Raw genomic sequence first — 17,773 nt, forward strand, 5'->3', positions numbered from 1 at the left:
GGCAATTCTGGAGCAAAAGGCTGTGTGGATCCTTCTTACCAGCTGTAAATCTGGCTTAAGATAAATTTATCTTAAGTTGATTAGGAACAGATTAGAGCTGAATCAGAATAAGGCACTCCTGTTAAACTCCACAGGGATGGATGGCCTGCATTTCAGTTCAATGCTTTTAAATGCTTTTAAAAGCTCTCTGATTTCAGTCTCAGCTCCACAGAGAACTCTGGTCAGGCTGCTGCTCTCTGGACCCTCAGAAGGACTCTCAGGCCTCCAACTTTTGCCAGGGCTGCGGTTGCCCTCCGTAAGCGGATTCTCGTGGTCACAAGGGCCTTGGAGGAGCAGAAGTGATCCCTTATATGCATCCCAGGAGCAGGACTGATTCCTTGTGTACATCCCAGGAGCAGGAGCGATTCCTTATGTGCAGCGGTGAAACTGCAGAAGCCCCCCCAGACAGAGCTGTCAGGGAAGTGTTGCGCTAGTAAAGTGAGGAGAATTACTGTAAAGTGTCTCGAAATCCCGCTTGGAGGTTTTGGCTCAGATGTGGTGCCTGTCTCTGTGATCCTCCCGGGACTTGACTTAGCAGCCTAAGAGGTGGAGGGGAACGCTGGTTGGAAGGGTGTGAAATGAGCCACCCACCCCAAAGCCATTGGGAGAACAATCCTGCTGGATGAGCTGGGCTCTGGCTGCTCGGCACCAGCCCCGGCTCTCCTGCTGTGCTGCACACCCTGGCCATGGCCCCAGCCGGCTGAGCTGGGCTCTCGTGCCATCTAGCTGCCTTGTCCTGCTGCCTTGTCCTGCTGCCTTTTTTCTTTCTGCTGCCTTGTCCTGCTGCCTTTTTCTCCTTTCTTCCTGCTGCCTTCAGCCAGTCCGTGCTCAGCCGCGGCTGAAATGAAGTGTTACTGAGTGAAATAAAAGCCGACCAGTAAGACCAGCGTTGCTGTTTTAAAGCAGCTTCCAAGAACAATTGATGGGCGCAGCACCGCGGCGCCCGTCGCTGCTCAGAGCTGAGTCTGGGAGGGCTCACTGCAGAACGGGGCTTAAGCTGCCACGAGTCTCCAAAACGTTTTGCTTCGTAATTTTTTCTGGATATTTTCATAGCGTGTCTTGGGGCTCACTTTTTGGAACATGTGTTGTAAGGCGAAGCGAAGCAGAACTAATTTCCTTCCTATTTCTTTTAACTTTTTTTTTTAATATATTATGCACGAAGCGGAGGGGGGGGGGCAAACTGGGCCGGAGAGTACGGGGTGTCCCACGCCCGACATGGCGCCGGTGTCCCGGAGCCCCCGGGCCGGTGTTCGGGACTGCATCGAGCAGCGATAACGCCCGCCCGCGCCGCGGAGCTGTGGGAGCGCCGCACGTGCACCACAGAGTTCCCCGCGCGGACGCCCCGCCCCGCCCACCGCGAGCTCCCCTTAGCGCGCCCGCCCGCACCGCGCCGCGGCCGCAGTTCCCGCGTTGCGGTGACGTCAGGCGGGGGCGGGGCCGGCGGCGGCGGCGCAAGATGGCGGCGACCACGGGCGCGGGTGAGCGGGGCCGGGCCGGGCGGCGGGGCCGCGCTGGGGCCGCCTCGCCCCGGGGCACCCGCGAGGCCGCGGCCGGGGACGGCGGGGCGGGAGGCGCCCGGCGGGGGGGTGGCCGCGACCGGGGGGACGGGGCGGCGGCGCGGCCCGAGCGGGGCCCGGTGGGGCGGGGGTGGAGCCGGAGCCGTCCCCGCTCCTGTCCGCGGGTCCCGGCGGGCCCGTTCGCGCCTCCCCAGGCGCTGCCGGGGCTTCGCGGTGGGAGCGGCCCCGGTGCGGGTCCGGAGGGCGAGAGGGGCCGCTTGGGCCCTGCGGGACGCGTGTCCCGGCGCGCCGGAACCGGGCCGGGCGCTGGGCCGGGGCGCCGGGCGGGCCCGCGGCCCTCGGCGGGGCTGAGGCCCTGACAGCGCCCGCAGCACGGTGAGGCCGGCGCCGCCGTTCAGGCGCTTTTCCTGCCGTGCTCCTCTCCTGGCCAGCTCCGTGTGGCCAGGGCTGACCTCGGTGCTCTCCTCTCGGTAGTCCCCAAGCCGTGGCTGGAGCTACGTGAGTGAAATCAGCCGCTTTAAAAGCCTTTTGCCCTAATAACCTCTCTCTGTTCCATGAGAAGTGTGTAACTCCCGAGTCAGGACTTGTGTGCTCCAAGAAGGGAGTGAATTTTTTATTCCCTTCAAAGCTGCTCCACACCAGCTTTGAGTAGTTACACACACTCTTCCTTTGCGTTTATCATTACACATTAAACAAAAATACTGCAACTAGATTTGGAGTGGGGTTTTTTTCTGTTGACATCCTTTTATGAACTTCAACAGATCGAGTAAATCAGAGTCACTTCTGCTGAGCCAGTTTCATTTTCCTGTTTTCCTCAGTGGATGGAGGGTTTCACATGTGCCCCTGTAGTGCTTGTTTTCAAATTGCACGCTCTGAAGTTTGACTGTGTGCTCACCAGAACGTGACTGGTGGGGATGTAGTAGAAGTATTTCAGAGTTCTTTTTTCACAGGTAGTTCTCTATCAATGACTACTCTCAGATCTTAAGGGTAACCATCATAATGCACATAATTCATGTTAATCAAGTTAATGAAAACACTTTCGAAGTGCAGTGGTTGCTGTCGTTAGAATTGTGTTACAGCTCCGTGTTTGAACGTGTCGAGGCATTGACTAAAGACACAAAAGCTGTAGCTCGGAAGAAGGAACCCTTCTTCCCCTGTAATGTCACACTCTCCTGCCTGCTCTGCGTTCTCAGTGAACCCTTCAAGCTGCTGACTTTGCATTTTGTGTTTGGCTGGAAGAACAAGGCAAATACTTTTCTTTTCAAGCCTGTGCAGCTCTGTGAGCGAGTTGTTAGGTGGTCATGGAGGGGCACGTGTGGGAAGGGGCTGGGCTGCAGCGACAGTCCCAGCACAGCCTTTGGGACAGGCTGTTGTTACCCAGCATCTGCTGGCCACGATGTGTCTGATGGATTCTGCCTGTTGTCCCCTGGGTTTGTGACAGCTGTCTCGTGTCCCCAGTGCTGGGAGCAGGGCCCTCAGTGTCCTGTGTGCAGTGTGGGCACACGGCTCTTCAGCTGCTCCAGGGGTGACTTACAAACCTGTGCTGCGGGAGCACTGCGTTTGTGCAGTAAACCCAAACTTCAGGCTGGGAGGCTCCGTGGATGGGAGCTTCAGCTGTAACTCGAGGGCTGCCCTCGCAGCGTTCTGTTGTGTTAGGAAGGGATGGCGATTCTTCTCTGCTGTGGCAAGGGCAGCCCGGTGCCCAGGTGCTGGCAGGGGCGCTGCAGTGCAGGCTGTGTGGGTCCCTGCTGCCCTGCAGTGAAGGCATGGCCTGACACGGGCTGGAGGTGACACCTCCTCGCTCCCCACTGCTGACCCCTCGCTGGGGGGCTTGGGGAAGTGCCTCAGTACTGCCTTCACTCATCTGGGAAACACAGTTTGCGGAGACTTGTTTCATGGAATCCATGTGTTCATATTTGTCTGTAAAACACTGCAGTATTTGTGATATCTTGAGTTCATGGTAGTTTACCAGTGGAGCTTAAACACATATTGAAGATGAAAAATGCTCATCTGTCTTCAAAAGCAGCTACTGACCCAGAGGAAGAAGTGGTAACAAATGTCCCTGTAACCTAAAAAGGTCATAGGGCTGGTCCTGGCAATTAGACAAGCAGATAGATTAGATATTTGTATCTATTAAACGGGTAGGAGTAATTAACAAGGGGAAAAACCCAATCCTTGGCCTGGAAGGAATGTTAGGATGTGAGGTTCATCTGTACCATTGAGAGTGGGGAATCCTGTGTTGCTGATGATGGGGGTTTCCCACACACCCCATTACTATATGAATAAAAAGAAAGGATTGACTTTAATCATTTTAATAAGGCTGTTCCTAGGAGACCCCACTCTGTGTCCATCCTTCAGACTGAGGTGTCCTGCAGGAATGCTCAGCTACCAGAGGTGATCTAGCAGGGGTCCAAGGGTTCCTCAGAGGATCCTGCACTTGCTGGGCTGCAGTTACACTATAGACCTTGCTCCACGTTGCTGTCCTGCAGATTCAGGTTTTATAATGAGCCAAAACCCAGCCGTGCTGGCCTGGGGGATTGTTTTCCTAACTTTCACCCTGGGAAAGGTTTAATGACCTCACTTAACCTGCTTTTCTCTCACAGTTCAGTTTAGTGGGTCTGTCGCAGGGCTGTGAGGCACTGTGTTTTCCAACAGCCTGGAAGTACTGAATAGTAAAATGGTTTGCCCAGATTTAAGTTTTTCCAAGTGTGAGGAATGTGAAGAACTACAGAAGAACCATTCATTGGGTGTATGGCTGTGATAGTGCTGGTACACGTGGCTTAATGCTGCTAACAGAGAAGAGCACACACTGGGGTTAGTACAGTGTATTACAAGTATCTATTTCTAACTGTTGGGGGACCTGTAACATCCCTGTAAACTCAAAGTGATGCTTGTGAAAAGCACAGGAGAGGCACAATGTGGATATTGTACAATACAGGTGCACCTGCCTTGCAAGTGCCCCACAATGGCTCCGTGGAGTGACAACAGGCATCCTTATCTCAAAGGAAACATGCCAGCACCAAGTGCTCTCTGGGACTGTAAGTAAAAGACTCAAAGATAGGGGAAAAATAATTGAAGAGAAAATGGAGGATAAACTGTGCCTTCTTAAATAAGATGTACTGTGAGAGCACATGAAATAGTGCTAGAGGAGTTGATTGCAGAGCTTTGTGTACTGTAGTAGAAGGATGCAGTAGATTGAATAGAAAGGTAAATAGTTCAACACTCCTACGAGATGCTACTGAATTGAGTATTTTCATCTTCAATGACATAAATGACATAATATGTTTGAAAAGCAGCATTCTGTCTGAGAACAGTACTAATTAGTGTATTAAATACGTCAGCAGGTAAGGATCCTGGCAGGTGTAACACTGACAGATTGGTGAGGGTGTGAAGGTTGGGATTTTCAGGTTGAGGGTGCTGTTCAGCTTCTGCAAGCAGAGCTGCAGTTACTGATGGTTTGTGCCCCGTCCCCCGGGTGTGAGCTGGGCCTGCAGGGACACCGTGTGTGTGTCGGGGTGGGCTCTGCTCCCCGGGGCCTGTGTCTGAGCCTGCCTGTGCCTTCACCTCTGGGGGGTGGGTGTAGGAAAACCCAGTGCTCCTGGGTGGGGAGGAGGGGCACAGAGGAGAGCAGGTTTTGCTCAGTCACAAACTTTTCACAGTACAAAAGGAAATGGTGGGGGTTTCCCTCGTGAGGTTTGGTGTAAAGGTGTGGCCCAGGACGCCAGTTCAGGGTGACTTTTTCTCTAGAGTAACTTGTACCTCAGCTGGAAATGTTTTGCTTTTCAGTTGTGATACAAGCACAGAAATCGTCTGATTTTAACTCTGCAGCTGCTGGAAAGCTGTGCTTGGCCTCAGCCTGCCTCAGACTAATGTTTCAGTAGTGACCTCTTTCCAAGGAACCTGCCTGAAATATTGAAAGGTAGAACCAGCACTGAAGCTTGCACAGAACAGAGAACACTTCAGATTGTTGAAGTGCACAGGAAGTTATTTTTGTGTCTGCAAAATATTTCAGTACCTGTCTGCATCATCAGAGTGGAAATTGTGACTGTAAAGACGATGCAGGAAATCCAAAGTTCTGTCTCCTGAAAGCTTTTGTGACAATTGCTGAAAGCATTCTATTTGGTTTTAATTATTCCATCACTTCAGAAACTTTATATACCATTGTGACAAGGAATGGCTTGTGTATTTTTTACAGTCCCAGTGCTGCAAGGATAAGCTGTCCAATTCATTGTCTGCAGTCACTACAAAGGCACGAAACTTAGACTGGAAATTAAGGCTGAATATCAAATACACAGAAACAAGCAACAGAAAGCACTTTAATGTATTGAGCAACAGAGATGTTTAAAGTTGTTGGATTTCAGCTCGAGTTACTGTAAATCAGGAACTAGTAGAGAAAGCGGAGTTTAAATTGTCCAGAAAGGCCAGTTTGGTAAGTTCCTTGTTACCAGTGAACATGTGGAAAAGCCTTCAGCAAAAGACAGTTCCTCTCCTTGGAGCCCCATTTTCTGGGTGCTTTGCTGAGGTGTGCTGTGCCCTGTGTCTGTGCTTTAGTCCTGAAGAGAAATGCTTGTAACTGGATCTCACTTTAGAAAGGAGAGGGAAATGTGTTGTTGAAATTTTTGAAATGTATGTTTTGTTCTACTGCCACTGATCCAAAAAGATTGGGGGAGAAGATCTACCCCCAAGGGCACATGGCCTGCCTGGTTTCACAGTGCTGTTCTCAGCTCCGTAAGGTCTCTGGGTGTGAAATTGCTTCGGCTGCATAACTGAGGAAAATGGGAGATGGGAAGGTGTAGTCTGTGAGTAAGATGAGAAAAATCTCAGCCTGATAAGATCCCTCTTGAAGTTGTTGCAAGACACATTCAGTCGTTTATCTGTCTTTAGTAGTGCTGCATTAAAAGGTAAATCTGAGAGTGCTTTAAGATCTTTAAAAGTCCAAGCTGACATTTAACTGTCATTCAGGGTAATTCTGTTCTTCCTTTAGTGAGATTCTGACCAGGTCAGTTTCCTTTTTTCACGCTTTCAGCATGCTGGCTCTGTCCTGCAGCTTACTGGTTTACAAACAGCTGGGTCGTGAGGTGCCAGGGAAATTTCTGACAAGGAAAACAGAAGGTCCTGATACACTTGAAGGCTTAACAGGATGTCACGAGGTCACCCAGCTTCTTAACGGCAACTCTGAGCTCCGTGAAGTACAGTCTGTGGTTTGGTTCTCCTCTCTGGTTGCCATAAAATTATTTCATTAACGTTTTGTAGCTGGTGAACTCGTGTGTGGGTTTGAGGCTTCCCAAATACACGTTGCTAAAAGGTGTGCTTTGAGAAGGATTGTTCAAATCTGTCGCTGGAGATCTCACCAAGTCAATACAGTTATGATTTAGCTTTCACAGGTTTGCCATTGTGATTAATAGTGAATATCTCCTTTTGCTCTAAAATATGTTTTCAGTTCCATTCTGGGAGTATTTCTGTGAGGTTAGGCAAGCTGCAAGTGAAGCAATTACTGAGATATTACTATATGTTTCAAATGAAGCTGCTATTTGAGAGTTGTCTTCAACCACAGTGAAGGCTGAATTAAAATGCATAACTGAAAGTACTTTAGACAAGCGGATGACTTTTTAATTGCCTCTCACTTTCTTTAGCCTTTCTTGTGTTAAATGAAGGGCTCTCAGAAAAACGGGTTGGTTTGGTTACTGCCCTGGAAATATCCATTGCTACACTGAGAGGGTTATGCAAGGTATTTATTGGGGGGCGGGAGGAGGAAACACCAGGGTCTCCTGCTGCTGTCAGGGGACACAGGGCATCACCTGACTCTGCAGCTGCCATGCTTCAGCCATGGACATTATTTGGCAGATACTGTGTATGCATAGGACAGATCTGACCACTTTTTAGGAATCTTGGTGGACAGCAAACACGATGGTTATGTGTTTGTGTATGATCACAAGTGATAAAGGTCGTATGGCTTCTGAGGTTTGGGTCGCAGCAGGACATGGTAGCAGACCACGAGCGCTCCAGGCCATTGCAAATCAGGAGGAGATGGGGTTGGCTAAATGGCCTTGTGCATCTTTCCAGACTGACCAGAAGGACAAATCTGGTATTTATTCTGCCTTGCTTAAGGGAAGTTTATTTATATAAAGCATTTATGGTCATATGGGCATAATCTTTTTTATTAATCTGTGTGATTCTCTTTCTATTGAATGAATTTCCTGAGAATGTGTCAAGGAGGGAGCTGAATTGCCACCTTCTGTGGTAGCTGAAGCGATGGTCCTTCATGTTACACCCTGAGCTTTAGAATAGGGGGTAAAACATGTTCAGAAAGCAGCAATGCTGTTGGGCAGGGTCATCTGTTGTAAAATTACCAATTCTCTCCCATGATCACTTTATTTTCCATGAAGTGCATAAAACTCAAATCCGTGTTCTTCGCTTTGGGCACCTCCTTTGCCACGATGTCCCTGCAGTGCTCACAAGGAGCAGTTCCTGTGCACTGAACACTCATTCCTGGTAACGATTTCCGTGTGACAGGAGTCAGTGCACAATATGACTCGCCAGCTCTCTGGAGACCTCGAACTTGCCAAAGAACTCTGAAATCTGTGTGACTCTTTTATGGCTCTGATTCATGCTGGATTCATGCTGAATCAGAGCAGCTGTATCTGGGGAGAGCTCAGCAATTAAGTTGCCTTCTCTTCCCAGAAGGTTGTAAAGCCAAGCCCAGCTCTGGGTAGCAAATGTCAGATCTAAGGCTGCCTTTCAGTCTTGGTTGTGGCCTGCTCGAATATGTACATGATGATGTCATTTTTAATTACATGCTCACTTAAAGATTCCTGCCTGGCTCAGTGAACAGGGTGTGATGCTCAGAGGGATCACTCAGAGCTGATGCTCAGAGGAAGGGTGGACAAGGCAGCATTTTTGGTTTTCTTCTTTGGTGTGTGGCCTGTGTCTACCATAAAGCTGATTCCTCCTGGGTTATTTAGTTTGGCCTAAGTAAATACCAGTAAATTGTCTTTGCACCACTGATAACTATGAAGGGATGTTATCAAGGAGCGAGGCACAGACACACAGATGATGCTTGTTAAGCGTTGTGGTGTGGAAATGAGAGCATTTTTTGGCACTGTGACTCATTCAAGGTGGGTCTTCTGCTGCCTCCGGCTAATGGCTGCTCGGGCTGGGGTTCTGATAACAGCCACAGGGTTTCCTCTGTGGCATCCCCTGCCCTCAGAAAAGAGCTGCTGGGCCTCCTCCAGAAGGACGTTCTGTTTGCCCTTCTCCCCTGGCCCTGTGTTTCGTGGGGCACCAGCAGGCAGGGCTGCAGCCCAGACAGTGATTTAGCTGTGAGTCATTCCCCATCAGCGGCTCTCCTGTGCATCCAGTGCAGCAAAAACAGGGAAATAGGTGGGGGTGTGTGCAAACGAAGGTTTCACCTTCTCCTTCAACTCGTGCTCCATCTGTGTCTCGTGTCCCCCAGCTCTCTTACCCTGGGTGTTGGAGCTGGGCTGCTCTGCCTCCCCAAACTGCAGCATGGACAGCGTTGGGAACAGAATTAAACATGTGGTGGTCGTCTGTCATGGCTCAGGTGTGACTTGCAGACTTGAACCCTCGTGTCTGAGATACACAGGATACGCACTTCATAATTTAAAGATTTTGTGGGAGAGTAAATGCTGGAGTTTGTCATGCAGGGGATGTGACAGTGGTGCCCAGGAGGTCCTGTTGCCACCTAGGGTCTGGTGCTCAGGCAGTCTCGTGGCGATGGCTTTACCAGCCCCAACTGACTCCTTTCCTTTCACAGCCAAAGGTTTGTTTTGCTCAGCAGCTATGGTAGAAGCACAGTCTGGCTGGGATGGGATTTGGGATTTGGCAGAGAGCTGTGCTCGGCAGACCCCGGATGGGAGGTTTGGTTCTGCCAGTGCAGGTCTGGTGTTTTCTGGCACCGCTCTGCTGGATCTGGGTTCCTGTGCTGCTGCTGCAGCTGTGACTGAGTTCTGCTGCCCAGGATGTTCTTGGATGTGATCACGTTAGATGTGTATCCAACTGGCCAACAAACTACTTTCTTTAGTCATTTGCTGGTTTAGTTTCTTTTATGCATGCTTTGTAGTGAATGAAATATGGACACCTCTGATTGTGCAGCAAAATCATCTCTGCCATTTAGTGTTCTTAGGTCATTACTATATTTAAAAGAGAGTTTAAAACTACTGGATCCTCTGTACTTTGCACATGGTCAAGGAATGCTCCATGGGCCGCAGGTGGATCACTGCTTCCCCAGGGACCTCCACAGGCTGCAGGGGCATCTCTGCCTCTCCTTCACTGACCTTGGTGTCTGCAGAGCTGTTCCCTGGCGTAATCTCACTCCTCTCTCCAGCTGCAGCTGCTCCTGTGCAGTAACCTTGTCCCTTCCCAAACACTTTATCCCATCAGTGCTGATGGGCTGGGCCTTGGCCAGCAGTGGGTCTGTCCTGGAGCTGCCCAGGATTGGCTCCAACACACGAGAGGGGAGCTTCCAGCAGCTTCTCACAGGAACCAGCCCTGTAGCCCTGCCCCACCAAAACCAGGCCCTCAGACCCAAGGCAAAGGAGCAGCAGTGGTCGGGAGTGTGCGGTTCTGCTCCGTGATGCCTGGGGTGCAGATACCTCGAAGAGCAGAGAAGCCCACTGTGGCCTGGCTTCAGGATCCTCCTTCACCACGGACTCAGTGTGTGACCTTGGCTGTGTCACCTAAGCTCTCTGTGCCATTGTTTTCCGCTGATGTATTGGGGAGAAGGAAATCTCCCTGTTTTGCTATTTTGAGGAGAAATGTGCCAGCAATTATGAAGTGCTGAAATTCCTTGGTGGTGGAGGTCACAAGTTCAAAGGATGCTATTGCTGCTGACAAAGCCCACTTCAATTAACTTCAGATTAACCTACTAATGTTATGAAAGAGTTTTATTTGTTTTGAAAGGTATTTTTAAAGCTCTGAGTTGACTGCTGTCAAGCCTCTCATGGTGTCATTTTGTAGAAACTTCTAAATTTTTATACTATAAATCATATAGACAAGTGCTAATTAGAACTCCATAGTACTGGGTCTACCTTTGAGGGAACAGAGATTTCCTTTTGTTTTACTGCCTGCTGTAATATGTGGCCTGTCAGCCTTCTAAAATATTTATTTGGGGATACCTTTATTTTGCTTGTAAAATCCAAGGTGAATATGGGAATAGCTTTTTTGTAATGTTGAAATACTGTCATTCAAAAAGTAGTGCTATTTTTATGGTTTTGCCCAAAATGTGATCTGTAGAATGACCAAAAGTATCAGGGAAATTATTCTAGGGGTTTTTTTCTTTACTGGATTTCTTAACTGAAAATATTTTTCTGATTGTTTCAGGAGTAAAAGTTCCTCGTAATTTTCGTCTTTTGGAAGAACTTGAAGAAGGTCAGAAAGGAGTAGGGGATGGAACAGTTAGCTGGGGCCTTGAAGATGATGAAGATATGACACTTACAAGATGGACAGGAATGATTATTGGGCCTCCAAGAGTAAGTATCCACTTAAATACTAAAATTGTACTGTTAACATTTTTTCTTCCCCCTTGTCCTAACCTAACCACTGAAGTAGACACTTAACAAAAGACAAATGACTGAAAAAACTTCAGGAAGTGATTTATGTTGAAGTTCAAGTTCTGTATAATAGTGGGTTTCATGTATCTATATGGCTTTTTGCTTATAATTTGGAACATTTTAGTGCCTTTCTCTGGTCAGTTTGGTTACACGTCTGCTTTACATTTGCAGATTCAGTAAGACATAACTTTTGAGATCCTAGAATTCTAACGTCCTGTACCTTTGAATCCAGCAAGGTTTAAAATCCTTCAGCGAGTGAGGTTACCAATGGAGCTGCTGCAGGTGCCAGGGGATGCTCTGTGCAGCACTGCTGGTCTTTCTGCTGCTCCTGTTCAGTTTTTGGGGTGCTGTTAATTGCAGCAGGACTGAGGGGTGAGAGTTTCAGCTGACTGAGGAAACTCAAATTTTAGTGATTTCAGTCTCTTCTCTGAATGTCCTCTCCCAAAGCAACATCTTATAATGCAGCTGGTCTTTGTGGGAATATTGCTGTGTTCTCTCTTCTCCCCCCAGCCCTGCTAAACTGTGGGTTTACACTCTAGTAGTGAACTTGAGGACTTAATTGTGTGTTGAATGTGTGCATGTGTTCTAAAACCAGAACTTGTCTGTCGTCTCCAGTTTCACTGTTCTGTTTCCTTGATATCCTTTGATGGAGTGCAAGTAGCCAGTTCTCCTTCCTGCAATAGCACATGTCTTCTACATCTGGCCTCAGTATCATTTCTCAGTAATTACAGGGGTCATTATATGAAAATCTTTACATGTCTTTAATCATGTTACTGCTCTCTGTTCCCATTCTGTCGGTTGCCTTTTTTGACATACAGTGAGGTTGTACAAGAACGTGCATTATAAAGGCATTATACATGCAGTGTTTTCTGTCTCATCCCGAAGTGTTGTTTACTTGTTGTCTGCCTTTGTTAATCTCTCCCCAGTCACGAGCATTTCATTTGTTTATGATCTACCCAAATTGTTTTCTAGAACAGCATTTGATTTTAGAGCATTAGGAGAGTGCTAATGAGCCTGCATTAAGGCTGTGAAGAAAGCTCGCTGTGTGCATAGGCTTTATGGAAAATTTAAACAACCTTGAAATCTAATTTAGAAAATTAAATAGGAATTGAAATGTGCAAACAGGAGCGTGCAGCCTTGCCAGCAGTGATGGAAGTTTGCAGTTCTTGTCGTGCTGCAAACCAAGGCTACAGGGCCATCACAGCAGAGGAGTCAGCTCTGCCTCTCCCGTTTTTCTGACACATTTAGGAATGTAGATCTTCTTGCCAGGAGTGTTGTGGCTTCTTTTGAGCTTCTTGCTTGAAGGCAGCAGACTGTACTGTCAGAGATTCTGGGGACTTGCAGCCATTCCTGTTTGCTGTTCTCCTTTTAACGCTGTTCATATTCAGTGATTACCATTTTGGTTCTTAGTAGGATGTGGGAGTACTGGCTGAAGAATAAAGCTAAGTCCTATTTCCCTCTGGGTGGGAAACAGTCACACTTGTAGGAGGTGGAAGGATCTTATGCTGGATTCCAGTGGGAAAAATGACCAGCTGTGCAAAGCTGGAGTTCCCTGTGTGCTGCTGCCCCGAGTGTCCGTGCACGGGTGTGTCATTCCCAGGCTGGGCGATGTCCCACAGTCAGGGAGTCACCTTGTTGACACAGACTGTTCAAAACCAGTGCCACTGTCAGAGCCTCAGCTTTATCTGCACACGTTCTGTACTGGCTGTGCACAGCCAGGGCTTCCCACTGCCTGCTCCCCGTGTGGGGCAGGTGTTCCAGAGACCCCGAAGCCCTGCACGGACCTCAGGGCTGTTCCCTGCTCCATCCACAGAGACCAGCAGAATTTATTACCCTGAAGAAACATTTGATACTCTGAATATTACGAAATGAACTAAAATCCAGTAGCCAGCATAGTATCTACATGGCTGCCCACACTTTTGGTAGTTCCCATGTTCCTAAAGTAGCCACTGCTTTAACCAAATGCTTATTGAACTGCCTGATGTAATTGTTTTCCCCCTTTCTTTTCCCCTCAGACAATTTATGAAAACAGAATATACAGCCTTAAAATAGAATGTGGGCCTAAGTATCCAGAAGCACCTCCATTTGTAAGATTTGTAACAAAAATTAATATGAATGGAGTAAATAGTTCTAATGGAGTGGTAAGTTTTCTGCTTTTATTCATTTTAATGTTGTTTTTTCGTGCAGCTTCAGTGCTTTGCTTGTACTTGTAGCTTGCTTAGCTACTCATTGCTTGTGGTGCTGTTTGTTGGAGAAGGAAAGGGGGTAGAAGGGAAGTGGACAAGTGGAGATTTATTATGCTTTTAGGAATATACTTGCTTTTGATTTCTCCCACTCAGATTTCATGTGGGATCTTTAGTTGGGGGTGGGAGGGAGTCAAGTGTAACCAGTGCACCAATTCTGACAGGAATGGTCTTTTTGTCTATTTTAGGTGGACCCCAGAGCCATATCAGTCCTAGCAAAATGGCAGAATTCTTATAGTATCAAAGTTGTTCTGCAAGAGCTTCGGCGTCTAATGATGTCTAAAGAAAATATGAAACTTCCTCAGCCACCTGAAGGACAATGTTACAGCAATTAATTAAAAAAAAAAAACCAACATGCCCCCCTTATTCAATTTAAGCTGTCTTCATTTTCCACAGTAGTAAATTTTCTAGATGCATCTTGTAGACCTCAAAATACTGGAAAGGAAGTTCCCATTCAAAGGAAGTTTTTCTTGAGATACTGTAAATGATACTAATTTTTTTTTTTCATTTGAAATATAAGTTGTGCTATAACAAATAATCCTGTCGTGTAACCACTGTCCACATAGCTGAACTTCTGGTATCAGGAAAAGTCTATTTAAATTTATTACTGTCAAGACCAGTGTGGCACATCCAACTTAACTGTGAAAGGATCCATCCCACAATCACCTTGCTGTGTGTCTGGCCTGGGTTATTTTTTTTTCTTTCTCTGTCTTTTGCAATAGAGTCGAAGCTCAGGGCTATTTATTAGAGTAGACACAAAGGTTTTTGCTTCCAGTACTACACTGGGCTGTATGGACTACTACTGGGGATGTGTGCTAACCTCAGTCATCCCTCCCTTTGTGCTCGCTCTAGTAAAGGCTGAATGTGACTGTGGTCGTTTTTGGGTTTTTATTATTTTTTTAAATGCCCTGATAATCTGGGGCAAGCTTTCCTTCTTTCCTTTGGCCAAGGCATAGATTGTATTTCTCTTCCTGGTCCCCCCCACCAGTGATGTGAGCTTTGGGTGAGGGATTCAGGGTTCTTTTAATCTCTTCCCTCTTCCCCTCTTTTTAGTGGGGGTGCTGCTTTCTTTTTGCCCCTTTTGGTGACTCTTCTCACCCCTGGCTCAGGGGTGAGCGTCGGGGCAACAACTTGACCTATTCCCTCCTGCTTACCATTTTGGTTTTGCAACAAATTTAGTCTTCACCAGCCTGGGAAACAAGAGTATCTGTTCTGCTGGCAAACGTGGGTTTTCCCTTCCCTCCAGCACTGCTGCCACACCGCCAAGCTGGCCACGGCCGTGCTCTTAGATAGGCTTTGACGTGGGGAAAAGAGCAGTAATTTACCAGGATTGCCCAAACCTTCTGCTGCCAAACTTCAGTGGGGGAGACTGCACGTAGAGATTCTGAACGCACTCCAGGTACACTCAAATCGTTGTGTTTTGGTGCTTTGGATTGACCCAAGAATGTTAATTAACAAAATGTTGCACTTGCATTTGCCCCTTCTAAAGATGTGACAACCACAGACAAATCAAATCTGGGTGGTAGATTTCATTAGGGTTCTGTAAGTCTTAGAAATCTCTTCAGTGAAGATTTTGGGGAAGCGGTGGCACAGCAGATTAAGGACCTTGATTGGCTTTGCATCCTGGCAAATCACTGCCTTTTCTGGTTTACTGTTCCGGACCACTAACTGCTGCAATGTGGATGCAAGCTTACAGGAAACCAACCTAGTGTGTCCTAAGTTTTATGAAAAATTCAGTGTTTGTGTAAAAAAAAAAAGGAAAAAAAAAAGGAAAAAAAAGAAAAGAGTAAAAATAAACACATTTTAAAGCAGCAGCTGTCAAGTCAATGAACAATTGATGTTTCCATTAACTTCTGAGGAAAATATTAGTTGTAAGGATTTAACATCCTCTGTACTGAAAGTTTAACATAACAGTATTCCATAAGCAGCCTTTTTATTGTATCAGACCATTGCCTGATTTTAATATAATAAAAAGTGTGCATTAATATTAGAAGGCTTTAATTGTATTTATGTTTAGAATTTTGATCCCTTAAGGAATTCTTGATTTGTTGGAAGTATCTTCCTACAGATCACGTTTAGCTGACAGAATGTAAACTGGCAATTGTCTCTATCCAGCTGCTGCTGCTGTGCCAAGGAGCATCTGTAGTTTTGGTTTAAGCCTCAGGCTGCCCCAGACTTGGCCGTTGGTAGCATCAGGTGAGGCCCAGGAGCTGCCAAAGGGTTCCTGGATCCCTGTGCAGTCAGTGCCGTGGCCTTGCTGTGCTGGAGTAGCGAGAAAATGGAATCCCTGTACAGCTGCATGTTACACTGTCTGTCAAGTCGAGGACTATTTCACAACCTGAAATTCTAAGTGTTTTCCTCAGACAGTGAAGAGTAACAAGCTGAGCTTTTCTTCAGATCTGGGTAAAAACAAGGCTGTGAAATTTTGGGCTTTTCCTAGTGTAAAGTGTCTCCAGAGGATTGCTGGAAGGTCCTGATGCATTCACTGCAGTGATGGGCTGCAACAAGGTTCTTCCTGAGTTGGGAATGAGAAAGGGAATGACCTTGTGAAGCTTTGTGAAACTTGCTGTTGGTTTCTGGCCTGGAATGAATACTGCTCACTCGCTCCTGGGGCAGCCCCGAGGGTGTCTGTGAAGACAATGGGACTAATACTCTGTGTGTGTGTGTGTGTGTGTTTATTTAAAAGAGCTTCGTGTCAAAGATGGTAAATGGGCATTGGAACAAGGTGATAATTACAGTGGGCTGCTTGATTGTCTCTTTTTCAGAGTGCCCTTGCCCTGTTTAGGAGGTTATGGTTGGTGCATGTTTGGGACTTCCCTGAACCTTCCTACTTTGAGTAATGATTTTAAAACCGTGAAAAGCCTCTGGTTTGGTTTGCAAATTGTACAGGTGAGAGCATCCCACCCTGGCTGGGAGCTGTGCTGGCAGGAGCCACCTGTTCACAGCATCTGCCAAAGTTGGATGCTGCTTTAAACAAAAGGGTTCACTGTGACTGTTCTCCCCCAGGAGCTGCACTCTCCGGACACCTCAGTGCTCCATTGCTGTTCCCACAACCGAGTAAGAGCGGTGTGGAAAAATAACACCTTGGGAGTCAGCTGCCGGTGGAGCTGCATGGTGGCTCTATCAGTGTGTGTCACCTGTGCAGGGGAAGGGACAATTCACCCCCAGGCTGGTGCTTGATGCTTCGGAAATGAGGTGTGGAAACGAAGCTGTGTCACACCTGTGCTTATCCAAACTCTGGCAGCTCAGGTGATGCCTGCCAGCCTTCTGTCTGTGTCCCGAACTAGTATCTCTAGAGAAAGCTGTGAAGGGATAATAAATAAAATAAGGGGATTGGCCATTAAATAAATGGTGTGCTTGGAGCAGGTGCTGCTGGAGGTGGCTGAGCAGCACTCGGAGGAGGTTGCTCTGAGCCGGACCTCACCCTGCGCTGTGCCCGCAGAGGGTCCCTGAGCCATCCCTGTGCCCCATGTGCTGGACTCTCCCAGCAAAGCCCCACCTGCCCGTGCTTCCCGGGGATGTGGAGCAGCATCTGCCTCGCCTCGGCCACGGGGACGGCAGAGGGAGCCAGAAAGCTTCCCAAGGCTGTGCCGGCCGGGCCTCAGCTGCTGCTCGAGTTAAATGGTCCGTCCTCGTGTGGGAACCACTTTTCGTATTTATCCGGAATCGGTTTCAATTTGAAAAGCCTGTGTATCGTGACTGTCCCACTGTACAGGCATTAACTTGCTGGGGGAACACCAGCCCCGCAGTGAGACCTTAATTGTTAATAAAGACTAATGGTTGTTTGCTTCTTGGTGTGTTGGAATTAAGCTCTGTGTGTGTACGTAGGGAGTATGTGCTTATATGTGCCCTCTCTGCTCTCTTACAACCCCATGCAGTGCTTTGTATTGAAAATTTTTCTCCCACTATCATAGTAACAATTCTGAAGCCAGAGCATGTCATCAGCTGTTCTGTGAGACATGGTGTTGTCTGTGGCTCATCCCGGCATGGGACAAGGATGGAGCAGGAGGAGCAGCCGTGCCCCTCGGCCCTGGGCAGACCCTGACCAAGGGCTGCTCCGGGGGCTCTGTCTCAGAGCCCTGACCCTATATCCCTGCGGGGTGGGTGCAAGCAGAGGAACAGCGCTGAGCTGTGGAACCAAACCCCGCAGGGATGTGCAGGGGATGTGCTCCTTTGCCAGGTGCTTTGCAGAGCATTGCCAGGGCTGTGGGAGCTGTTTGTGGCTTACCTTGGTGTTTGTGGGCATTGGCCGTTCAGCATCTGAGGTCAGTGCTTTGCCTACAGGACAGTCTTTGCTACACCAAGGAACAGCACGGGGGGTTCAATGTGTTTTTTCAAGCTGGCGCCAACATGCCCTGCAACAGGGGAGTTCCGGTTCTGCAGGTACCTGTAAATATGTGTGCAT

At 48.0% G+C, this 17,773-nt stretch overlaps 1 protein-coding gene across 1 annotated transcript; it reads left to right on the forward strand.

Moving 5' to 3' along the window:
* The first annotated feature begins 1,446 nt into the window (after positions 1-1,446).
* Positions 1,447-17,158, forward strand: LOC104687785 (ubiquitin-conjugating enzyme E2 variant 1). The gene is made up of 4 exons (XM_039563285.1): positions 1,447-1,517; positions 10,896-11,044; positions 13,141-13,266; positions 13,557-17,158. Exons 1-4 carry the CDS (start codon positions 1,496-1,498, stop codon positions 13,701-13,703), a joined length of 444 nt encoding a protein of 147 aa, XP_039419219.1. The 5' UTR covers positions 1,447-1,495; the 3' UTR covers positions 13,704-17,158.
* Positions 17,159-17,773: the final 615 nt, after the last annotated feature.

Source organism: Corvus cornix, chromosome 20, assembly GCF_000738735.6.
Source record: "Corvus cornix cornix isolate S_Up_H32 chromosome 20, ASM73873v5, whole genome shotgun sequence".
Taxonomy (NCBI): Eukaryota; Metazoa; Chordata; class Aves; order Passeriformes; family Corvidae; genus Corvus; species Corvus cornix.